General features: G+C 44.2%; 1 protein-coding gene across 3 annotated transcripts; it reads left to right on the forward strand.

Annotated features, from left to right (window-relative positions):
- Nucleotides 1-157: 157 nt before the first annotated feature.
- Nucleotides 158-20,954, forward strand: LOC147009902 (somatomedin-B and thrombospondin type-1 domain-containing protein-like). 3 transcript variants are annotated; one of them, XM_085862602.1, is made up of 5 exons: nucleotides 158-3,329; nucleotides 12,457-12,651; nucleotides 16,930-17,002; nucleotides 17,216-17,410; nucleotides 20,068-20,954. In XM_085862602.1, the coding sequence occupies exons 1-5, from the start codon at nucleotides 3,092-3,094 to the stop codon at nucleotides 20,180-20,182; spliced, it is 816 nt and encodes a 271-aa protein (XP_085718728.1). In that variant the 5' UTR covers nucleotides 158-3,091; the 3' UTR covers nucleotides 20,183-20,954. The 3 variants fall into 3 exon arrangements, with proteins under 3 accessions (XP_085718728.1, XP_085718729.1, XP_085718727.1); XM_085862603.1 differs by having other exon boundaries at nucleotides 17,216-17,385; XM_085862601.1 differs by lacking the exons at nucleotides 16,930-17,002; nucleotides 17,216-17,410; nucleotides 20,068-20,954 and having other exon boundaries at nucleotides 5,866-12,598.
- The last annotated feature ends 5,607 nt before the right edge of the window (nucleotides 20,955-26,561 follow it).

Below are 26,561 nucleotides of genomic sequence, written 5' to 3' on the forward strand. Positions count from 1 at the left end.
TCCTCCCCCCCCTCCGCCTCCACTGTTCATTGCTAACATGGATTGTTCATATTGCTAATATTTATATTTGAATACAAATATGGATTAATTATGTTCATTGCTAACATGGATTGTACATATTGCTAATGTCGATTATGTTAGAATATTAACATGCAAATATGGGTTAATTATGTTCATTTCTTACATGGATTGTACATATTGCTAATGTCGATTATATTAGAATATTAACATGCTAATATGGGTTAATTCTGTTCATTGCTTGCATGGATTGTACATATTGCTAATGTCGATTATGTTAGAATATTAACATGCTAATATGGATTCATTATGTTCATTGCTAACATGGATTGTACATATTGCTAATGTCGATTATGTTAGAATATTAACATGCTAATATGGATTCATTATGTTCATTGCTAACATGGATTGTACATATTGCTAATGTCGATTATATTGGAATATTAACATGCGAATATGGGTTAATTATGGGTCATTTCATGTCAAATCATCAAAGAATCTGCCGTCATCTCTCAGATTTTTGTAAAACTTTGGGAACCAATTGGGACCGATGAAAAACGGCAAGAACTCAAATATTTTTGCTAACAGCCTCTTAATTAGTGAGATACAGACTAACGAACTTTGGACTAATTAGCACGACATCACGAATTCAAATGGCCATATCTCTAAAAGTATACAATCAATAAGTGAGTTCAAGTACACAGTGTTCACTAACCTGACTTAGGCTTTCAATTTCCTCTTCAATGCAGCAACAGCAGCACTTGTTTTCTTCCCCTCAGGCCCAGTTGAAAATGAAAGTATATGATACTTCAAAGCAATTGATGGTCGTTCCCTGTGTTCCCTGTCATGGCTAGGTTAGAATGATTGTACAATACATTACAAATGCTGATTTTCGAACCTATATGCCATACGTACATGTATATTATTGCTCATATCTCAGAAACTATTGGAGTGCCCATCACAAAATTGATGTGGAAGCTTCTTGACATCATAAGGTCCCTCTGGGATGAATTTGAGGAAATTTGAAGGATACACATTTTGGGGATTCACGATTGAAGTTTATATTTTGTGATAACTTTTTTGTGGTTGGAGGTAGGAAAATGTTGCCCAGACAAATTCATAGGACATGAAAATACCTTTAAAATGACACCAAAACCAGCTCTCTGGGTGTTATACTTTTAGAGATCTGGCCATTTGAATTCGTGACGTCGTGCTAATTAGTCCAAAGTTCGTTAGTCTGTATCTCACTAATTAAGAGGCTGTTAGCAAAAATATTTGAGTTCTTGCCGTTTTTCATGGGTCCCAATTGGTTCCCAAAGTTTTACAAAAATCTGAGAGATGACGGCAGATTCTTTGATGATTTGACATGGAATGACCCTTATGTTCATTGCTGACATGGATTGTACATCTTGCTAATATGGATTGTATTCGAATATTAACATGCTAATATGGATTGATATGTTCATTGCTAATTTGGTTTATAATAGAATATTGACATGCTCATATGGATTATGTGAATTGCTAACATGGATTGTTCATTTTGCTGACATTGATTGTATAAGAATATTAACATGCTAATATGGATTAGTTGTGTTCATTGCTGACATGGACAGTATAAGTTGTGTTTTCTGTTCATGATTAATAATCTGTTTTCATTTTGAGATAATTGAATTGCGTTTATCTGCATCTTGTTATTTCTCCCCATGATTGGCATAAATCCTCATATTTGGGACACATTTTGATGGAAATACAGTACTACACCTGCAGATTTGGCCCATCAACCACAAAACTTTGCAATTCAAAACTGCCAAGGGAATTTCCTTGATGGGGCATCTGGGATGGCGTGGAACCCACTGAAAACAGTTTTGTGGTTTTTCGTAAAATGTCAAGTTCAGTACTCGCCCCAAAATGCTTTGAGTGACACCCTGTGTACAGAAGTATCGTTTTCAACCGATATTGAGAATTTTGCTTCGTAAATGTGGTTGAGTGATCAATTTCCTTTTGTGATTGGATTTGGCAAAAGAAAAAAAAGGCCTTAAGAGGCAGGTTTTATCTGATGTGCCCAATTTTATTTTATTTTTTTGTGTGTGATATATCAACACGAGCAGTGACTTAAAATATTGTGAGGGGAAGGAGGGGATAAAATTTTGGATAGGAATAGCTGTTCCCTCCATCTGGCTTCGATTGTCTCTCTGGTTCGTGTTTGAAATGTTCATTTCAAAGGAGTCATTTTCAAAATGGTCCCTTTGACCTTTTCCTCTCTCGTCTTGCCATTTTCTTTCCCCCTTCCCTCCACCTCTCTTCCTCATTTCAAAGTCACCCTTGTGCTCTAACTTTTTTTTTTTTGCCAAAGAGCAAACAACAGCAGAAGGCACAAAGATATCTCTGTGAATCTGTTGCTGCTTGATGTGCATTGACATTGAACAATACTGGTACATCTATTCACAGATCTGTCTTTCTGTTGCATTTTTATTTTGTCTGTCAATCCCTCAATGGGCTGGCAGGATAACTTAGAGGTATGCACACTTGCCTCCAACGTCTAAGCTGTCTATCCTGGGTTCAAATCCCGACCTTGCTATAAACTATCAACCCGGTATTTCACCTGCAGGGTGATTCATCATTGTGTGTGCCGTTCCTTGGATGGATGTCAAACTGACATCCCATATGTTGGCATTCATTGGTGAACCTTAAAGATCCCAAGAGTTGGCGAGCTGTTGCCGGCACCCTGAACAAATTAGAAATTTCTGCCCTAACTAGCAAAGGGCACTTCACCAACAGCACAGCCACACCCTCAGCTTTGTACTGTATATGAATATGGAAGAATCTCAGCATTGCCATCATAATCCTCCCCTCTCCCTCGGTCTCCATTCTTCTATTCTGAACCCAATCCAGTATCCTCCACCTCCCCAGAATTTGTCTTCCCCCAACCTCTTCCTCTTTTCTCCTCCCTTGCGTTTTCTTGAGCCACAACTTCTAAGACTGCCATGCACCTAACCACAACACAAGCTTTAATTCTCACGATACTATCGGAAACCTCAGTGTTGATTCGAACACAACCACAGACGTGACCTTCATGTCCACCTCAATGGCTGTGGCGCTCGTGTTCCTCTGGGTGCTTCCTACGGGCACCCAACATGCTCACCCAGAGCAGACAAGTGGTTGCTCAGGAGCGGGACTGTGCTGCCCGAGGCGCGACTTGAGCTGTCTGTCCCAAGGATGGAGAACCGATGGATCCCTTGGCTCGTGCTTCTGTGATGCTGCTTGCTACGGTGTCGGGGACTGCTGTGCAGACTACGAGAACACCTGTCCCAGTAAGAGTTTTTATTCAGTTGTGCATATTGTCATTGGCTTGCTTTGGTGGATCGGTGGGAGCGTGTGCTCAGCCGGTGGTTCGAATCCCGGCTGAGTCACACCCAAGATTTTTTAAAATGGGATTTGCTGCTTACTTGCTTGTCGCTCAGCATTTCAAAGACCTTGTGCTGTGTGCTTTTCAGGAGCATGAACAAACAGCCATAGGTTAGCTATCATAGCACGGGCTTTGATGGGTGTAATAGCCCCCTTGTTGAAGTTGATTGTAATTGCGAGCTTTTATTACATTGTCGGTGTGGATTGTGACCAAATAGGAATCGAAGTTTTCCAACAAATGGAGTGTTAACTAAATTTAACGGATGCAGGCTATCCACCAATCTCTCCTTTTAAACCCCCTCTTCAACAACCCTGACCTGTGACTTCCACTTGGCATGAACATATTCACTTCGCCTCGTTCCTTTCAGCAGTTTTGATTTCTCCGAAGTGAAAGATCACTTTGGGGAGTGGATGAAGCAACAAGTGATGAAAATACTGTGCTGGAGGGGGGGGGGGAGATGAGTTGGAATGTTTGGTGGGAGAGTTAGGAGGAGGTGGGTGATGTGAGAGAGAGCCATAACCTGAAAATCCAAATGTAAAGTTTGTTTTTATTTGTAAATTTATTAACACGACCGGTCGCTTCATCGACCGATTTAATCAAAGGACAGCATGTTGTACTTCACAAACGTTTTGCTTGTCTGTGAGTCGATGAGTGTGTAAAATGAAGTGAAACTTGGAAAAAAAGGGTTATGTAACATATCGTTGTGGCTGTGGAGGTACCAAAGGTGGTCAGAGGGTTATTTTCACCCTTGTCTGTTTGTTTGTGTACAGGATATCTCAAACATTTGTGGACGGATTGAGATGAAATTTGGTGGGCAGGTTGTGTGTGTGACAAGGACAAACTGATTAGATTTTGGTGAAGAACCGGATCTGACTACGAGAATTGTTAATTGATTCTTCACCGTTGAGAGATGGTGCCAAAAACTATATATAGCACGATATCTCAAAAAGTTGTGGATGGATTCGCAGACGAAACTTGGTGGACATGTTGGGTGTGTGACAATGAAGAATTGGTTCGATTTTAGTGAAGATCCGAATCCGGATGCAGATCCGATGATTACCTCCATCAACGAAGGTGAAGGAGCTTGTTATCACCCCGTTCTGTTTGTGTACAAGATGTCTCAAAAAGTTTTGGACAGATCCAGATGAAATTTTGTGGACAGGTTGGGTGTGTGACAAGGACGACCTGATTAGATGTTGGTGAAGCTCCAAATCCGGATCTGAATACGACAATTATTTAATTTTTAAGGTGGTTCTTCACCCTTGAGAGAAAGGGCCAAAAACGACAAAGTACTGTATGGCATGATATTTCATAAATTTATTGGGCCCCATATGTTCTCGTGGATCAGGCATTATGTGACGGAGGTATTTGCTGTACTGAGTGTCCTAGTTTATTAAAGTCCTCGTAATTTACGTAAATATCAGATTTTGTAGTTTAATGGTTCGAGCGTCTCCTCAGAGTTTGGGAGGTTGGTGGTTCAAATCCCAGCCGAGTCGTACCAAATATTTAAAAAAATGGTAGCTTCTGCTTCCTTACTTGATGCTCCGCAAGTAAGAGGATTGAGATCAGGCTGATCAGCTAATGATCACCCTGACAGGCAGAAGTCCTAGAGAGAGAGAGACAGACAGACAGACACATGAATTGGACGAACAATGCTGAGAAGTAAATCGCAAGCCTCCTCATATTGTTACGAATCTGGCAGCCATGAGCACTCAACATTCAGGTCCTTGGAGAACAGTTAATTCAGGTCCTTGTTTCTAGTTCGGGTCCCGTCCTTTGTTTAATGGGTGATTAAGTGTACATGAGCTGTGAGTTATTTTATAGTTAGGATTTTTACATCCAAAATAACAACACTATGGACCAGAGCCAGATTAACCATTAGGCATACAAGGCATGTGCCTTAGGGCCAGCTAAAAATTCGGGCCACAAAAAATTAGGCAACTTTTTTTTTTTTTTTACATACAATTCTTATTGGTCTCATAATATTACGAATTTGGAAATCTATCGCATACAACATACAGGTTCCTTTAGCTCAGTTATCTCGGTAAGTATGTGTTTTATAGATAGCTTTCTCCCCCTGGTCTAATGGGTGAATAAGTGTAAATGCGCTGCGATTTATTATTGGAATACCCCATCTCCCGCAACAACAACAACGACAACGCCATCTTCATGTCCATCCTGACGTCATGACGCTCGCGGCCTTCTTCGTGCGCACGTCAGCCAGCAGGCACGCGCGTGGGCAGAGTCGAGCGTTGGCATGGCGTCCCCCTTAGCCAATCGGCAGGGAGCCGCCCCTGTTCTTCCCCGCCCCGCCTCCGACTCGGCACGGTCGCCATTAGACACGTGGTCGGAGGTGAGTTAAACACTGTATCGTGTTTAATGTGGTTTGTATTTTATAATAAAAGGTTTTAAAACTTGTACATCTGATGTTCTATTTGCAGATTCAATCCATCGTTATGTCAGGACGCAAAGGTGGCTGGGAGCGAGCTCAGGAGTTGCAGAAAAAGAAGCATAAGGAGGATCAACTACTCAAGAAGACTCATAAATTGACATCGTTTTTCGATGTGGTGGAGAAAGATGCTGCTGTTGGTAGTGATGATGATATAGATTCAACTAAGGACTCTCCTTCAACATCCCCCGCAGTTGATCCTGTCGAAGACAGGCCGACCAACGATGGTGACACTCGGGGCGAAGGTGCTTCAGAATCGACTCCACTGATTCCCAATGATGTCGGGTTGTTTGGCAACATCACAGACAAACTGCGCCATGTGTGCATCAGCTTGGGCACTGACCATTTTCGGAACTTGGATGACAGTTATCCAGAAACGAAGCGTGAATACTCTGGGGTGAATCGCCTTCTTAATGCCAGTGTCTTCAAACGGGTTTTGCCAAATGGGGAGGTAGCTGATCATGATTGGTTGGTTTATTCTCCTGCCAAAACTTGCATTTTCTGTTTTCCATGCACTCTGTTTTCCTCCGACAGAGGTGCACAGCTTTCTGGCTCAGGATTTACTGATTGGAAGAATACGGCTCAATACTTGAAGGCCCATGAAATCAGCCCAAAGCACATAGAATTAGTTATAACAATTTGTCAGCGGAGTGCTGATGCCGGTCGAGTTGATAAGCAATTGCATCAAAACATGCTGGAGCAGCGCAGCTATTGGAAAAATGTGTTGACACGTTGTGTTGCCACAATTACTTTTCTTTGCGAGAGGGGTCAGTCGTTTCGACGTAGTAACGAAATTGTTGGCTCCAGCAGCAATGGTAATTACTTGGGCATTTTGGAGTTGATTGGCCAGTTTGATCAGTTTTTGTCCCAGCACATCCATTACCATGCCAATCGGGGTCGCGGTCACACGTCTTATTTGTCAAAAGCAATCTGCGAAGAATTAATTGCTATGATGGGCAAGCAAGTATTTGGTCGCATCAAGGATGAGATTTCGAAGTCGCGGTATTTCTCCGTTTCAGTGGACTCCACACCAGACATTGCCCATACGGACCAGCTCACTCTCATCCTCCACTATGTCAACATGACAGATCACAAGCCTGTCGAGCGTTTCCTCACGTTCATTAGTATCTCTAGTCATACAGGTCAGAATCTTGCTGATACTCTTCTCCAATACTTGAAGGACCATGACATCGACTTTGACAATTGCCGCGGTCATATGTATGACAATACTAGTACTATGTCGGACAAGTACAATGGTATGCAGCAAATTTTGAAGAGCAAGAACGGTTTGGTTGATTACATTCCCTGTGTAGATCACTCTTTGAACATAGTTGGTCAGTCTGCGGTGGATTGTTGCATTGAAGCGGTTTCATTTTTTGGGTTTTTGCAGCGCCTGTATACGTTCTTTGTGGCATCCACGCACGTTGGGGTGTCCTGCAGACCCATGTGGAAGAGCAACCTGGGTGCCTTGTTTCAAAACACCCATCGGATAGCCGGTGGTCTGCCCGAGCTGATGCCACTGAAGCTCTATTCCGCGGTTACCGCCAGTTCCAGAGTGCTCTCGAAGAGATCTCTGCAGATGAAAATCAGAACAGGGAGACACGAAATGAGGCGGATTCTTTGGCAGAAAAGATGGGCACCATAGAAGTTGCCCTGATGTGTGACCTTTGGAATGATATTTTGCAGCGCTTCAACTGCTGCAGCAAGTTGTTGCAAAGTGCCACCATAGAATTAACACCGGCTATTTGTCTGCTGAAGAATTTGAATAAGTTTTTGCATGCGTGCAGAGAAAATTTTGATTTCTATGAGCAACAAGCAGGTGATCGCTGCGGCAACAGCACTTACAAATCCGAAAGTCGGCGAATGCCCAAGCGTAAGAAGCGTGAAAATGATGGAAATGCTAATGATGCCACAGAAGGAATGACGGGCCAAGAAAAATTCAAAGTTAATACATTTTATGTCATCATTGACCAACTGCAAAGTGCATTGCAGAAACGCATAGTGGCATATTCTGTAATGCTGCAGCGGTTTGGCGTTCTGACAGAGTTTGACTCTATGACCGACGAGGATATCAACACTGCTATAACAGGGCTTGTCAGTGTGTATCACAAGGATCTGAATATTGATTTTGCGTCAGAGTTCCGTCAGTTCATTTGCTGGTATAAAAACAAACTGCCCTCAAGTTCCCCCTCAACAGGGTGTGCACAGCATATGTTTGCGCTGCTGCACACCACTGGAGTTAATGCAGCCTTTCCAAACACTGAAGTGGCTCTCCGAATATACTTAGCACTGATGGCAACCAATTGTTCAGGAGAACGCTCATTTTCGCAGCTAAAGAGAATCAAAGATGCGAAGCGTTCTCCCATGCATCAACAGCATCTTGGTGCGTTGGCCCTTTTGGGCATTGAAAGTGATTTGCTCCGAGAACTGGATTTCAGTTCCGTAATTGAAGAGTTTGCAGTTGTAAAAGCGCGCAAGGTTGCAATCTAAGGTCTAGTAAACTGTAAAGGAAAGTGCCAAATCTGTACGTGTTTTGTCATGCATATATTAATACACTACAAATTGTATAGAGGGATTAAATAAACTATTTTCTTTTCACATTAAATATTTGTCTTTTTTTGTATTAAATATTTTGTTCTTGAATCAGTTCATCTTTTGTCTGGGGTCCATTTCCATGAGCCCGAGATCTAATTTAAAATTTTCAGGCCATTCTCTAAAATTTCAAAATATGCCTTAGGGCCAGCCGAGGCTTAATCCGGCACTGCTATGTACCATTCCCCGCACGATGGCGTGTCGAACACGAAGGTGGGCAGAGTTTCCTTGGTCACCGAAGTTCTGACTCCACGCTTTGGCCAATCGGAAGGGTGCGAGCGTGTTTGCCACCTTTCAGCCAATGGGTGCAGAACGAGCTCCAAGAGAAGCAGAGTCTCTTTGGGGGGGGCGGGGGATCGAGACGCCCCGACAAATCACGAGGAGACGACCGATTTCCCCACCCGGCGAATAAGGGGTGCGGTGACGTGAGACACGTTCCCCCCAGTGTGACCACTCCTTGGCTTTTTTTCACAACATCTTGGCTATTTGTTGTTCACCTTGGCATCTTGTGAAGCTATTTCAAAAATCTGCCGAAACTTGGCTTTTTTTTCCAAAAGTGTGAATGATTTAACTTTTCAAAAAAATATCATTTCCCTCGTCACAGCACGTCACAATCGTACAATGGCCCATTGTGGGAACACTTACCACCACCTATAGCAGGCGTGCGTGCAGTCAGTCGGTGCCCGTTCCAACACGATGGTGTCCACTCTAGTAGTGCTATGCGTGGCGCAGACGGGTACCAGCCTAGTGGGGTGGGGTCGAGGTTGTTTAAAAGTTCTTCGAGCTTCCTGTTTTGATTTTGATCTGCTCGTTTCACTTTTTTGCCGTTCACAGCGAGGCAACACAATGAGTCAGTCGGCAGTGCGGGGATCGTTTGAAGATGAAAGAGAGGAAGAATCTCATCAAGAAGGGGCAGGACCCTCAAAAAAGTCAAAATGGTACAAACAATCGTTCAACTCGGCTTGGAGCAGTGATCCCGATTTGGCACAATGGATTGGCTGTGATCGTCACGGTAACGCGATGTGTGAGGTTTGTGGCTGTAAATTTCCTTTTCCCAACAAATCGCACCTCAAGCAGCATGGGAAATCATCCAAGCACGCAAAACCTGTGAATACTAAGAAACAGCAGGTGGACATAGGGAAACGTCTCAAGAAGAAAGCGCTGGAGCCGAACCTGGAAGAACAAGTGGCAAAAGCGGAAGTTTTGCTTGGAGGTTTCATGGCCGAACATCGGACTCATTTTCGGCAGGGAGACCTCCTGACCGATGTCATGAAAGCAATGTTCCCCCAACTCAAAAATCGCTCAAAAGCTGCAGATGAAACGTACCAAGGCATCGCACGTCATACAGTATGGCATCGCCCAGGAGGAGAAACGGCCACGAGCTTCCATTTGTCAGGACACGATGTTTTCGCTCATTACAGATGAAAGCACCGATGTATCTGTCGAGCAAATCCTGGTCGTTATGGTCCCATTTTTCCATGACAGTAAAGTGTTTGATGTGCTGCTGGATGTTGTTGTGGTGGACGACGCAACAGCTCATGGTCTATACAAATCTGTCAAGGACTTGTTGGCAAGCAAAGCCAACAGGAACATACTGGGCTTTGCAAGCGATAACTGTTCGACGATGATGGGTGAGAAAAGCCGGTTTCAGGCGCTACTGAAGGCGGATAATCCATCAGTCTTCGTAATGGGCTGCATATTCCATTCGTTTGCTTTGTCTGCAAGTTATGCAGCTCATCATCTACCGTCGTGGCTAGTGTCTGTGATGAAGGACATATGCTGCTATTTCTCCAGGAGCAGCAAACGAATGCACGAATTCAAGCTTATTCAGGAGGCCATACAAATTGAGCAGCATCGCATCCCAAAGCTCGCTCAGACTCGGTGGCTATCGAGGGGTCAAGTTGTAGCCCGTATTGTCGAACAATGGGATGCGCTCTTGCTGTTTTTTCAGGCACAGACACCAAGCGATCGCGTGGATGGTGCAGCCCAAATTCATAAAACCATGACGACACCTGGCACAAAACACATGTTCCTCTTTTTGAACTTCCTACTGCCCAAGATAGATAGGATGAACAGGGAATTTCAGTCCGAAAGCTTCAGAACACATGTTACCTTCAGTTCCATCCAGAATTCATATCGCGAAATCTTATCGCTATTCATTCGCCGCGAAGTGATTGAATGATGCGACCTGTCTGAAGTGGACCCCAAAAACCCTGAGATCCAGCTGCCACTCATGAAAATCCATGTGGGGGGGGGGGTCGCTGTACTACACTGCTAGAAAAAGAGCCTCTGAAAGAGAAAGAACAGTTGTTCAGAAAGGATTGCTTGGCATTTCTGCAGATGAAGAAACAGTTTGACCTTTCCGCAAACAGCGTTCTTGCCCACTTATCATGTCTTGATTCGAAGATATCTTTTCTCCTTCTCTCCTTCTCTCCTTCTCTCCTTCTCTCCTTCTCTCCTTCTCTCCTTCTCTCCTTCTCTCCTTCTCTCCTTCTCTCCTTCTCTCTCTTCCGTCCCTTTCAGGATTACCGGCAAAATTCCCTCAACTCATTTCGGAGGAGAATCTCGACAAGCTTGATGATGAATGGCATGCTCTTCAGTTCGCCAACGACAGTGAAGGGCCTTGATGTTGATATGAATCCAGTCCAATTCTGGGACGCTCTCATGAGTGTGAAAGATGGAAATGGTGACCTTACATATGGAACTCTTGGGAAGTTCATGTGCACCTTACTGGCCCTACCTCATTCCTCGGCTTGCGTCGAACGGATTTTTTTCGGAAGGGAACATGGTGAAAACACCTCAAACTAACCGACTGCATGTGTCAACAGTCGCCAATAGAATACTGTCACGGCAGACCATCAGATGATCAGTCGCCAGGGAGCACAGTGCCGCACATGGCAGCCACCCAAGGCTGCTTACCAATATGTGCATGCAAATACAATGGATATGCGAATGATTGCCGATTGCCAAACAAGTTTCATTTCTTTAAATACACGGTGGAATGAGTGCAATACCCCGGAGACAATGCCGCTTCCTCACGTTAGAATCGTTGTATCGCTTTAGCCATTATGATGCTACCCTGGCTGAAGAAGCAAGTTTTGGTGCAATTTAAAGATCTCATGATTTGGTACTTTGGTGGTATTTTGGCATCTTTATCAGTCTTATTGGTGATGAAAATGCTCGAGAATCAAAGGTATGGCTTTTAAAGGCTTCTGACTTTACTCTCAAGCAGACTTTTCGGAGTATCATTTTGTACCCATTTGATGTGGCTGCCATTTCTCCCCCCCCCCCCCCCATGCCACCTCTCCACAATGGAATGAAACCAAACTTGATGACAAAAATTGAATCTTTTGCTGAATTTTCGTGTGAAGGGCTGTTTTCTGCGTAAACCCCCCTTTCGTTACGTTTTCACCCATCTGTCTGTGAACAGGATATCTCAAAAAGTTATGGATGATTCGTCCAAAATTTGGTGGACAGGTTGGGTATGTGATGAGGACCAATTGATTAGATTTTGGTGAAGATCCAAATCCAGACACGAGAATTTTTTTTTTTATTCACCATTAAGTGATAGGGCCTAAACGATACAAAGCATGATATATCAAAAATATATGAACGGATTTGGATGAAACTTGGTGGATATGGGTGTGTGTCGATGAAGAATCGATTGGATTTTGGTGAAGATATGAGAAGTTTTTTTTTTTTTTTAATTTAGTGCTACTTCACCATTGAGAGACTGGGCCACATGCTTCACATGGTAAATCATGATATCTCAAAAAGTTGTGGACGAGTTATGACAAAACTCAGTGAACGAGTTGGGTTCGGTGACCATAACAAGCCGATTCGATTTTGTTCAGATCTGACCCCATCAGTGGGATACATAACGTAAGCTCTTCAGCTTGGTGAAGGTGTGTGCTCTACTGAGTGCTGTTCTTGTTTTTGTTCCTTTTCTTTGCTCCCCATTGCTGTCATCTTCTTCCTTCCCTTCCCTCAGCCTCCTTATGCAAAGTCTCACAGTGGAGCTATTGGAGTGGTTGTGCCTTGCCATGCAGTCCGAGCTACCGCGAACGAGTTCGCTCTGTGCTCCAACACCCGCATGGTTCCGCTCCCGAGTGCCCTGCTCTGCGTCAACGAGCTGTCTGCATGACGGATCGCTCTCACAGTGGACTTCCCTGTTCCTTCTCTCTTCGTAATTATTAATCCTCATACTTTTGACTGTAATAAGGAAATGTTTTTCAATATTTGTAAAACCAAATAAAATTTCAGCATGATTTTTCATTGCTTAATTTTTTACGCCTCCTACTGATGAAGTCGCCGGAGACATGTTTTCGGGTTGTTCGTCAGTCCGTATATCCGTACGTTTAGGTCATGAGCCAGACCCGGTAATTTTTGGCCACCGGTACTATCTGAGTAGTGGGGCAAAATCCAAAAATTTTGATGGCAGTGGAAAATGGCTGCCACAGCCATCAGCGGCTGAATTTGAGATGGCCCAATATCCAAATCTGTTCATAATATGATAGGCTACTAGTGTGCCAAAATTTGGTGCTTTCCTCACAAAATGCACAATTGTTATGCTATATTTAGCTAAGTTGCCCCACAAGAGGGGAATAATGTTCATCGTAATTTTTGGCAGGGTATATATATATATATATATATATATATATATACATATATATATATATATATATATATATATATATATATAGATATATATATATATATATATATATATATATATATATATAGTCAGAAACTATGTGATGGCACTGCATTGGTGGTAGCCTTTTGTGTGTTATTAGCTGTTTAGTAACCCCATCCAAAAATAAACTTTTCTGAAACCGGCAGCGTAAGACAGAAGAAGACATTCTATTTAAAACTAATGGTTCTCTCTAAATACAGGCTATATCTTCTTAAATTGTTAGGCATGTAGCTCATGTTATTTGCTTTTTAAAACTAACCCAGCATTTAGTGTTTGCTATTACAGGCACTGATAGTCCAGTGCTGATACATTGCAGAACTTGATTTTATTTTCTGTTTCAGGTATTTTGGTGGTGCTGGTGGTGCTGATGGTAACAGTTCTGCACCAGAAGTGGCCTAGCTAACTCCTTTGCTTCAGAATGGAAAAGCCTCAGTTCAAGGCATCTGCTAAAAATCAGTGTATCATACACATGACAGCATCCAAAGAAGATGATGAACATTTAGTCAGTCCTCAAAGCTATGACTCATGGCTAACCTTACTTGAAGCAGCCAAAGCACCTATTCCAGACATTGCCAAGCAGTTTGAGGATGAAGTCCCAAAAATCTATCGCCGGAAATGCCGAAGCCTCTTCACCATGAAGAGAGATTTGGAGACTGAAAAGGAAAGCAGCTGAAAACCTTGCTGATTATGCTGGCAGTAGTGGCAGTACATCAAAAAGACCCAGTAGATTAGTAGAAGATCGTCATCAGAAGGAAGGGTGTACGATCCAATCTGCATTTTCTGTAACAAGGTCAAGTTTCAAAAGCATTCCAAATCACGTGAAAAGCTTACAAAATCCATACAACGACATAAATCAGTCCAAATTAGGTATTTTTTTCATTTTGGGGGTGGGGTAACATTGTCTGCTATACTGGTCTTAATCTACAACACATAATAAAGAAATTTAGATTTTTGGATTTCTTAATAAATTTGCTCAACACCCATGTAATTATATTGTTCCAGAACTTTTATTTACTTTCCACAGTAAATGATCGACAAATACTTTTCTAAAAGCGGTATGATTTATCACACAGGAAATACTGATATATTGTTGGTGCCAGGTTCGGTGGCGAGGACGACCGCTAGATGGAGCAGTTGGGCCGTCTCCCACCGAACACCGGAATTGAAGGTCGTCACTCCAGATAACTCCAAAGTCGACGGGTCGCTTAATGAACCGTGGACGCTAATATTTCGACTGCGCGGTTGGGGTCTTTTTGTCCGATTCCAATTTACCTAATTATCTGCGCGGTCTAGCTCCCGGGGAAGCCACACCCTCGGCCGGCTTTGTCCGAACCGAGTCGCTGTTACCGACTCGGATCTGGCGTAACAGAGCGGAAATTATCAAAGCCGCACCGGCCCAAAGAATAATTTACGGCACAATCAGCCTCCCTAATTCTCAAGCCCGAACCATACTAGATCAATGGAAGAAAACACAAACAACAAACTGGAACATTTAACAGTTATATATTTCCAAAGTAATAGGGAGGGAAACAGAGCAAACTTAACCACAAATATAATGTTGGCTAATGTACAATGGCGATCACTGAAAACAATTTCTACTCATCAGACTGGCCACAGACAGACAAACACCCAAAAAGAAATGGACCTCATAGGTCTTTATTCGGCTCTTCAGCTCAGGATGGAAGGCGAGCTGAGGGTTAGAGTCTGGCCGGGTACCTGGCCGCCTCGTGCGGTTTCACCGGACCCGCACTTGTGGAGCTCGGAGTCCGTGGACGGGAACGGGGATCCCAGCTCGAGTGCTCCAACGCAAACCACCACGGTGGGACTCGAACCCACGACCCAGAATCCAACGAGCCCACGATCCTGGCTGCCATGAACGATGATCGACGACACGAGCACCACAAAACACTTCCCCCACGACAGGCACCAACACAACCACCGACCACAAAGGAACCCCAAAAAAGACCACAGACCCCGCTGAGACAGCTCGCCACTCTTCTTATTCCTCCCCCGGGCTGGTGGAGGGATCCGCTCTGAGGTAACTTGCCTCCGGATTGGTCGGGGGACATCGGGCGATCGGTGTCCTCCCCTCATTGGACGAGGCGAACATTCCATCTGGCTGGGGCGGCGTCGGCTCGGAGGTGATCTCACCCCCGATTGGACGAGGGGAACATTCCATCTTGCTGGGGCGGAGTCGGCTCGGAGGTGATCTCACCCCGATTGGACGAGAGGAACATTCCATCTTGCTGGGGCGGAGTCGGCCCTGAGGTTATCTCACCCCCGATTGGACGAGGGGAACGTTCCATCTTGCTGGGGCGGAGTCGGCTCTGAGGTAATCTCACCCCCGATTGGACGAGGGGAACGTTCCATCTTGCTGGGGCGGAATCTGCTCTGAGGTGATCTCAACCCCGATTGGACGAGGGGAACATTCCATCTTGCTGGGGCGGAGTCGGCTCTGAGGTGATCTCACCCCCGATTGGACGAGGGGAACATTCCATCTTGCTAGGGCGGAATCTGCTCTGAGGTGATCTCACCCCCGATTATGTCCGTGGCCTCGAACACCTGGGTAATGGCGCTGAAGGAGTGGAGGGGGATTTAATGCAGAAAACTAACTAGAAAGAAACTTGCAGCGCACACATGAAATTCCCATTAGACATATGGGAGAGGTTCTAACGATCCACATGTACTTAACAAAATAACTAAACTTTGGGTCAACTGAATGTGTGAAGGTGAATGGTTTCCAGATTCGTAACATTATGTGTCACCAATGACATACCTTTAAACCTCGGCATGTTTAGCACTTTTTTTTGAGAAGCAAATTATCCTCGCAAAAGGTGAGACAAATTTCGATGTTAATGTTTGATTTTAAAAAAATGTTAAGTTGAAGTAGGATGTCTTACCTTGTACCTGCCATTTTGCACAAACGCTTATTTAAGGATAGGCATATAAACAGGGTGATCACACACAAAAAGCTACCACCAATGCAATGCTATCACATATTTTCTAACTCGAGGGTTGTGTCCCTTGCCAAAAATCAGGATGAGAATTATTCCGCCCACATGGTACCGACCAACCCGAACTGGCTCGTGGAGTAGTTGGTCCGTGCTAATTTTTTTGTTTTCTCTGCAACTTGTCCAATTGACACGAAATTTTCACCATCGGTGCGACTACTCATGTAGAATGTTTCAATTATAAATGTGACGGGTCATGTGGTGTTGGGGGAATGGTTCCCTCATATTGGAGGGGGGAAAAAAGGAAAATATTTGGAATTCTATCTCTGAAACGGTTCCATGAAAAGAAATGCATGGTTCCATGAAACTTGGCACGTGTCAAGTACTCCACGAGGGGAATAAGTGATTGTTTTCTTTTTGTGGGGAGGGGGGGTTGATGATATAGGTGGCTTTGTTATGACATCATAAATGCACGCTTAGTTATGATGTCATAACATAACATATTCTTGCATTTCCCATGAAGTTGTGCACCGAGTATTTGATTATCGTGGTGTCCTTGACCTACAATTTTATTTTATTTTATTTTTTTCAGATTGTGACCCAATTGTGTGTGGATAACTTAAAAGTAAATTAACAAAATGAATCTCCCACCCCCCCCCCCAAAAAGTAACCTTCTTGATCATAACGAATAATTTTCCTCCGATTTTTATTCTATTTTATATTATTTATTTATTTTGTTCTCGATCTTGAGTTTTATGGATAGATTGTAGATTGCGACACATTTTCTTACCCCATCATCACACTTTTCATTTCTCAGTTCCTGCTGCAGTGACGTCAGCTGAATTTATGAGGGGGGACATTTCAAAGCCATATGAAGTTCGTCCTAAATGGTTTGTGCATCCATTATTGTATGATTGTGAATATGGACCATCACCGTGCATATCGCGATGGAAGTAATGTGCATGAAATCGGAACAGAATATAGTGCATTATGTCTCCTTGAGATGTTGTGTTATGCTTCTTGGTGCTTTGTACCGAACAAGTACTCTTATCTATTTATTTACATCTCTTTACCTTGCTCTACCCATCTCCTTCCCAATGCAGGCAGGAATACTGTGTGGAGTTTGAGGTGCTCTCCGTGTCGGCTGTTTGTGGCTGGGCAATTGCAGCAAAGCAGCATACGCGCTGGGTACTCTACCTGCGTCCAGGTGTCCATGTGTGCGTGCGCTGCGAGCCGTCGGCAAGGCGTGGGCAAGACGAAGGTCAATGCCATGGTGATGGACATGCAGCACCTACCCAGTATGCCTTAACTTGAACCTTCTCAATCCATCATTTTCATGTTAAATTAACTTTCCAGCATTAGTTGATGTAAGTTAAAGATCCCTTGGTCTCTGCTGTGTACCAGCTCCACCATATCCTCACCAAGATGGGGCATATCGGGAGCAATTTTTGGGAAAATGTGTATGCACAGTACAAGCTCGGCCCCTCCCCTGAGCAAGATGGCATGGAGGATCACTCAAATTTATTTGTTTTTAGGTCTGGTAATTATATGTATATGTATATATAAAACACACACACACACACACACACACACACACACACACACCAGACGCACCTGACTTATGGTGAGCATCGCCGCGGATTATGTCTCGCATGATAAAACCGCATAATCCGCAAATAACAACAGTCCGTCTGCCACCCAGACGATTGCTCCTGCTTATGCAAACCATTCAACCAGAATGCACGTGATGTGATCGGCGGGAAAATCGAAACATGTGGAGTGTGACGAGCACTTCAACGATCCCCAATGGACACAGTCCACACCAAAGCGTCGTCTCCAACACAGAGGCCTCGGCCCGCTGACTCGATCAAACAAAGATGATCTGGTCATCATCAGTTAAACATCAAACGGAGCCACCGATCTGGATTTCGGGCTTATTTGCCCTCATTAAGATGGTACACCGATAAATATCTAACAAATGATCACCACATTCGTGTATGTCTACACGAATGTGGTGAAATGGTAGCTCCACTACGAGCCTGAGATCATATAAAATAAATGAATAAAAATTCCACACCCCTGGGCCAATTGCCCCAAAATTTGCTCCACCACATTGTTCCACGTGGTCGGTCACTTTCACGATTAAAAAAAAATGGTAATTATTAATCAAATTTACGTTGATACAATAATGGTGCTCTACGTGATCAAATGTCATACGTCATGTGCCCCCCTTTGGTGGGGATAGAGGTGGAGCTTGCTTATGTCTCCGCCCTTCCACATCAAATTTGAAGGTGAATTTATTTTGTCTGGAATTGAACCAGTTGCATTTAAGTCCAGTGTTTCCATAGTTGCCAACTCTTGTTTTAGGTTGTGGTCTCGTGCTTTTCGCATATTTTAACAGCCAACTGCTTTTATCGTGAACATACCACTTTACAAAATCCCTCATCGAAGTTTTACATTGATTTACATTTTTTTTTTTTTTTTTTTTTGTATACCTTGGTCGAGGCTCGTATGAGAGCAAACACACAACTCACAGCAAGGAGGCATGAGACAAGAGGGGCGGGAGTGGAAGGGACAAAACATTGGGGAACAGACACATTAGGTGAACTGTGGAAGGGAGAGGGATGGGGATGGGACGGGGAACATGGCGAAGAGAAGATGGACATTTCAGGGACTTTCAGGAAGGAAAGCAGGAGAAATGAAGGAAGTGGGCTTGGGTGGATTATCGGGGGTAGAAAAGATCGAGGATTTGGATGGGGGAAGATAAGAGGTGGTGGTGAACAGCTGTTTTGAAAGCCTGGAGGGAAGAATGGGAAAGAATAGAGTGAGGAAGTTTATTCCAAAGGCGGGAAAAAAGAGGAATGAAAGAGTGAAGATGAGCAGTGATTCGTGATTTTGGTAGTTTTACCAGAAAGGGGTTGTTGGCGGACCTTGAGCGCCCTGTGGAAATGTGGTGGCGACAAATCGCAGAGAGGGCAGGGGGGCAAGGCTGGAGATGAGTCGGTAGAAGACAGAAAGACCACCGACTAACCTGCAGTGATTGAGTGAGAGGCCCAAAGACTCAGCTTTTTTGCGGGAGATGCTGATGATCCTAAATGCCCTGGTTTCGACAGCGTGAAGCCGAGAAAGGTGGGAGGCAGGAGCACCAGCCCAGAGGGGAGAGCAGTACTCGATCAGGCTACAGACAAAAGCTTTGTAAGTGGTTAGGAGCTCAAGAGGGCCGAGGAAGGACTTTGCATGACGGAGGATTCCCAGTCGGTGACTGGCTTTTGAGGCGAGGTTGGAAATGTGACTTTCCCAGGAAAGGTCATGGCAGATAGTGAGACCTAGAAGCTTGAAAGAAAAGACTTCTTCCAGAGGATTGTTGAGAAAGTGGATGGGGGGGGGTTTGTAAAGTTTTGACAAGGTTTTGTAAAGTTAAATGTTGACAAGGTTTCTGTCGGCCTTCAGGAGCTTTTCCTTGACGCCGCTTGAAAAAAAAAAATCATATCCCTGAACATCCCCCGCTCGGTCGCTTCGCTCCATGGCACCACGGATCTCTTCAATCCTTCTGCTTTTTCTTCTCTCAATATTGGCAACTATGTATTTATATTCTGTATGCAGAATGGAAATTGATATATACAAAGGGTCCACAGTTGCCATATGACTACGTTGAATGCAAATTGGTGTTGCACAATTCTGAATGACCTCAAACGAGGAAGTCCTAGCATTGCCGTGGTGTACTCCCAGGTTAATTGTTGCTCCGTCTCGAAACATCTTTCGGAGGGCTTAAATCACGCAGGAGCAGCGAACTGGTCAACACGATTGCTGATGTGTAATGTTACGTTATCCTAAATGCTTGCGCACATTTGTTAATCTCGGTATTGAGATTGCATTGAAGAGCAGAAGTCATTGCATGCCCATACTGACCTTTTTAAAATTTTATTTATTTATTTTTTATTTTCTTTTTCTCAAGGATGCCGCTGTGGTGGTATGCACCTGGAACAGCAGGCTGCCAAGGACTATGGAGACGACCCTCCGAGTCCAATGGATGCAACTGTCCCCCACAACATACACTGCTCTTTGTATGAGTGAGCAAGATCAAAGCCTTTTTCAAAAGGACAACTTTGTGATCTTATTCAGAGGTTTTCTGCCTTAATAAAGCAGAACTTAATGTTGCCCAAGCTCTTGCAGAAAAAGGGCAATCGTTCTCTAAAGAAATATTTGTCTGCCTTTATGTGGAAAAGTTTTTTTTTTTTTTGTTTTTTTCCTTCATTGTAATTTTGTTGTTGTTTTTTTAAATATCCTTGGAATAATCTTCACCAAAATCCACATAGAGGTAAAACTGAAGTGCTCATCCACAGGTGACAAGTGTGTGGTTTGAGTTCCAAACATGCCTGGTATGGAAGGCTTGAGGGGTCAACACCCGAGGAACAGTTGCAATAAAAATTACAGTTGAGGCTCAAATGAAATCTGTTGACCATTTAAACTTAAAGGAAGTTACATGATAAATATATGTGGGAAAAATTGCGGGCTCAGACCGGAAATCGATCTGGGAAGTTACACTATTTGAAACTGACCAAATGAGGACTTGCTCTTCTGTCATTCCAAAGATTTCCGTATTGCTGACGAGTAAACCTTGCTGTTTTGCTTTTGTGATTCCCGAAATCTCTATTTTATCATGTAATCTAATTAAAAGTTTAATAGTGGAGTTGTTTTTAGCTCGCTTGTTCGAAGAACAGAGCTATAGCGATACCCCCGGTGTGAGCGTCAGCGTCAGCGTGAGCGTGAAATTGTTAAAGTTTTTGGTGCAAGTTATTTTTTCTTTGCTAATGTTTTTATCTACCACACTATTTTTATATGCCCGAGATATATATATATATATATATATATATATATATATATATATATATATATATATATATATATATATATATATATATATATATATGTATTATGTGATTCTGTCTGTCTGTCTGTCTGTCTGTCTGTCCGTCCGTCCGTCCGTCCGTCCGTCCGTCCGTTCCTGTCCGCACTCTAACTGCCAAAGTTTTCAACTTTCACGTTTCATATTTGGTACATAGGTACAGACTGTGGAGACGGTGTGTCGCGACATACGTTCGTCATCTAAAGTGGTTGCCATGGCAACCAGGATGCTGTTTTCCATGTAGTAGCACAATTCTGGATATACCTTCTTGTTCGGGCGTATATTGTGCTCACTTGTGCTCTTGTTACTGATTACAATATACAAATACATATATTGCCTTAAAATTATACTTCACTGCAATGCTTTATAAAAAATATTAATTATTAGGCCGGTCTTTTTTAAAAACGATACATGTATAAACAGGCGAGCATTGGGTGGCTTTGACACCAAGTCTGGTTTGATGCTCGTGGAGGATTTCTAAGTCTTACTCACGTTGTTGTTCTTGTGGACTTTTTTGTTTCACAGCCTACAGTTTTCATCGAAACTTCCTGAAACTTGGCATATATATATATATATATATATATATATATATATATATATATATATATATATATATATATATATATATATATATATATATATATAAAAATACCCTGTGCAGACAGTAACCATCTCTGATTTTGAAAATTCCTCCTGGAAAAAAAGTTATGATGTCAAAATATCTCCGCTAATGGAAATCGCCTAAAACGTTATCTCCGAAACTAGGCAAGCTTTTTGAATTCTGTTTGTGGGAATCGAACAGAGCATTAGCAGAGATTAATTACCGCACATTTGATACATCGCGATGACGTATCAATTTTTATGCCGTCATTCCTATTGTTTGGCATTTTTTGTTTCACAACCCAGAGTTTTCATCGGATCTTCGTGAAACTTGCCGTGTATATGCAGAAAGCCCACGCGCAGGCAGTAACCATCTCCGATTTTGGAAATTGTTCCCAGTTAAAAAGTTGTCATATCGCCGCTAATGGAAATCGCCTATACCATTATCTCCGAAAGTAGGCAAGCTGTTTGAATTTTGTTTGTGGGAATCAAGCCGGGCATTAGCACAGATAATTTATCGCAAACCTGATACATCACAATGACGTCATATTCGTTTTTATGACATTAAGAGGACGAGGTTCTTAGCTCATTCGAGCTTGTGTTTTTTTTTTGGGGGGGGGGGCTCATCTCGGTTTGGGGCACCTTACCTAAATCTTACAAATGGAGAAAGAACAATGGGAGGATAGAAGGAAGAGGCAAACATGCAGGGTGTGGGGTAGTGGGGGGAGGATTGGGTTTGCAAAATTCTCCCATATCTCCAAATACAAGGGTAGAGGTTCAAGCAGTGTTCATAAATAATGGTAGATGTCCACAACAGAAATGCAGACGAGACAGCTCACTCAACATCCCATGGCCAACGACAGCTCTCCTTTTCCAGAGGTTTGATACTGTCGGGGAATCAAACCCAAAGAAGACGGGTTAATGACGAACCTGCAACCAAACCCCCAAATCTGTCACATCTGGCATTGTTCCATTTCTCGTATATTTTCTTCACAAACCCCATGAGCGTTGTAAGTGGATAAATATTACCAGCTCCAAAGATCATGCATTGGAACCATGTAAGTGGAGGATGTGTATACTTGGACTCAATTGGAATGGATGGGGAGAGTTCGGTAATTATGGGTGTGGGATTCTTGTGAGTTTGGTCGAGGTATCCCATGAGCTGTCGCCAAGCAGGCGCACCCCCATCCCTGTTCTGCTCAAATCTGGGATAAAAGGGAGACTGGGGAACAGAGAGAGATCTGAATAATTCCTTCAGCTCATGCCACACAATACTGTGATTGCTACCGGCTCCATTCGTACACCAGTGTGACGGATGTCACCTCCGGCTAACTCCGAGAGGACAGTGTGTCTTTAAGAGACCACAACCGCCAGTCACCCCAGAACTTCCCACAGGATGCCATACCCAGTCTTATTACTTTATGCAAAAGCCCACGAGCGAGTGGGCACCATGCCAGCAGTCACCTCACAGACCTCAGTCAGTCGGCCGAGTGGAACCAACATTGCATAACCATGTTTGAGATCTAACTTGGATAACTAATTAGCGCTGACCAAGCGCCTCAGCATTCTTATGCTGTCATCAGAACAGACAGGCTAAGTCAAGACACGAGTTGGATTGAAGTATGTATGAGAAACTCAAAGCAAGAAAATACAGTCACACAGTGCAGGGAGAGATTTACACAAATATTCAAAATAATTTACAGGCACGTATACAATCCCACTAATCCCCTAACCGACAGTCGCACCCTTGGACCATTATTAACAATCACCTGTGTACTTTACGATAACCTAGCACCACATGCTTCCGTGGGAAAAGAGAGAAGGGTGAGGGTAAGATGAGGCGTGAGAAAAGAGGAAGATGAAGATGGGGTCATGTATCATGTTCCGGCACACCTTGCACCAGCCTGGCTGAACCGGCGCTGCTCAATGGTTCTGGCTGATGGTTTTGTGTTTGGACCCCTCATGCTCCGCTCCAGCCCCCTCCTCGAGCCTGGTGATAGACCGACCGCCTGTGGCGTGGACGCCCCCCCGCCTCCCCCTTACTTGCGAATCACACCACTTCATCCTGCGACTGGGTCGGCAGTTCCGACTGCAGAAGCAGGTGATGTGATCAAGACACACTGTGTATCTCCATTCATTATATTACAAACAAATACCACCCACCGCTTCGCTGATGGGAATACTAAAAAGGGGGGGGGGGAAGAGGGAGAGTGGAGAGGAAAAGAGAGAGGAGGGGTGTGAGAGCGAGGACAGTATGAGGTAAGAGGAAGGGAAGACAGACATGCAGTGGAGCCTTAATTACGATTCATTCTGTCTCGTGAAAAATATTCTGCATAGAATAACAGTGAAAATGGAAACAAAATAAAGTCTGAAGTCCATTTTCTACCGGTCACACTAAAAACAGGGCCTGCAGCCGGAACCTGCCACATGCATCCAGAGCCAAGCCGTCCAGAGACAAACACCATTCGCGACACATCCGGAGACGAACTCCCGTCTGGATATAAATACCGCATGGACACATTCGGAGACAAACACTGCTCTGACACGTCCGGAGACAAACTCCATTCCAGACACATCTGGAGACAAACTGCTGTCCGGAGACAAACTCCCGTCCGGATATAAATACCGCATGGACACATTCGGAGACAAACACCGCTCGGACACGTCTGGAGAAGAACCCAATCCAGACGGTGGTTACGTCTGGATATGTCGAGAGAGAGAAAGAGAGAAAGAGAGAAAGAGAGAAAGAGAGAAAGAGAGAAAGAGAGAAAGAGAGAAAGAGAGAAAGAGAGAGACAGAGAGAGAGACAGAGAGAGAGACAGAGAGAGAGAGAGAGAGAGAGAGAGAGAGAGAGAGAGAGAGAGAGAGAGAGAGAGAGAGAGAGAGAGAGAGAGAGAGAGAGAGAGAGAGAGAGAGAGAGAGAGAGAGAGAGAGAGAGAGAGAGACAGAGACAGAGACAGAGAGAGAGAGACAGAGAGAGAGAGAGAGAGAGAGAGAGAGAGAGAGAGAGAGACAGAGAGAGAGAGAGAGAGAGAGAGAGAGAGAGAGAGAGAGAGAGAGAGAGAGAGAGAGAGAGAGAGACAGAGAGAGAGAGAGAGAGAGAGAGAGAAAGAGAGAGAGAGAGAGAGACAGAGAGAGAAAGAGAGAGAGAGAGAGAGAGAGAGAGAGAGAGAGAGAGAGAAAGAGAGAGAGAGAGAGACAAGGATGGGATAGAGTGAGAGGGTGGAGTCAGGAAGTTAGCAGAGAGAATATGTTATGCTTTATTAACACACACACACACACACACACACACACACACACACACACACACACACACACACACACACACACACACACACACACACACACACACACACACACACACACACACACACACACACACACACACACACACACACACACACACACACACACACACACAGTAGTCAGGTATGGGAGCATGCGCCAGAGCAGCGGGTTGCTGTGTCCACTTTTCAGACGTCCACTCGAGGAGCTTCCATCTCGCCATCCCCCAGGCAGATACCTGACCCATCCCCATCTCCTTGAGATGCCGATCAACCTGCTGCAACCACGAGGCACGTGGTCGACCCATGGGCCTCCTCCACCCACGAGGCTCCCTCGCTGAGAGAATCTGGTGAGCAGGATCAGCGTCAGGAAAATGAGCCACATGTCCACAGCTGTAGCTGACACTCACGGACTATACAGGTAAGAAATCTCATTTGAGTCTCTCTCAGCAACCACTCTTGGACATAAAGTCCAACCAGCGATAGCCAAGGATTGTCCAGACACCGAAGGGACCGCCCAAAGGAATTTAGTCTCCATCTCAGAACCCTAGACAGAGTCAAAGTTTCACATCCATAGATCAAGACTGGAAGCATCAAGGACCTGAAAACTCGGACGTTTGTCCTCCCGCACAGGCGCCGGCAGTGCCACACCCCATGATCCAGTGAATCCACGACTCCACAGGTCTGACCCAGAAGTCTGTTGACCTCTGACTCACAGCCAGCAAAGACATGAATATCACTGCCAAGGTAAGTGAATCTCTCCACGACCTCAACATCCTCGCCACAAACAGGTACAGACAGCACAGCAGCATTCAAGATGCCACTGAAAGCCTGGATCTTAGTTTTGACCCAGGAAACCCATAATCCCAGCGGCTCCAACTCGTCCTTCAGCACCTCGAGGGCCCCCAAAAGGATATCTGTAGTCTCCGCAAAGATGACTGCATCATCTGCAAAATCAAGGTCAGGAGATCTTCACATTCCCAAATGATGCACCGCAGCTTAATCTCTCCAACATCCTCCTGAGAATCCAGTCCATACAAGTGCTGAAAAGTGTGGGGGTCAGTACACACTACACACCATTGCCGAACTCCAGCAACAACTGGAAATAAGTCAGAGATGGTGCCACCACATCTCACAGCACTCTCAGTACCAGAGTATAGTTCAGACATCAGATCGATCAGTTTTGGTGGCACCCCACGAAGACCAAGAATCCTCCACAGGGCATCCCAATTCAATGAATCAAACAATTTACAGAGATCAACATAAGCTGCAAGCAGCTCCTGCCGAAACTCTCATCTGTGTTCGGTGAGGACCTGAAGAGCAAGGATACGGTCAATCGTTGACCTCTTTGGTGTAAAGCCTGACTGCTCTGGACGCTGGTGCTCAAGCAGATGGTGGCGAACCCTATCGAGAATTATCCGAGCAAAGACCTTGCCCGGCAATGAGAGTAGCTTCACTCTTCGGTAGTTGTTGCGGTCTTGGCGATCACCCTTCCCTTTCCAGAGAGGGACAACAAGGCCCCTCTTCCAGTCAGTTGGGATGATGCCTGTGTTCCAGGCAGAGCACAGAACTGCATGCAACGACACGAGTGCAGCATTTCCACGAGCCTTAAGAAGTTCAGCATGGATGCCACAGATCCAAGGAGCTTTACAACATTTC

Source organism: Eptatretus burgeri, chromosome 17 (assembly GCF_056783735.1).
Source record: "Eptatretus burgeri isolate ZD-2024b chromosome 17, Ebu_testis_v1, whole genome shotgun sequence".
Taxonomy (NCBI): Eukaryota; Metazoa; Chordata; class Myxini; order Myxiniformes; family Myxinidae; genus Eptatretus; species Eptatretus burgeri.

Coding starts and splice junctions, on each gene's coding strand:
- LOC147009902 (XM_085862601.1), top strand. CDS start 3,246: ATGGATCCCTTGGCTCGTGCTTCTGTGATGCTGCTTGCTACGGTGTCG. Junction 3,330..5,865: donor CTACGAGAACACCTGTCCCA/GTAAGAGTTTTT, acceptor TTCTATTTGCAG/ATTCAATCCATCGTTATGTC.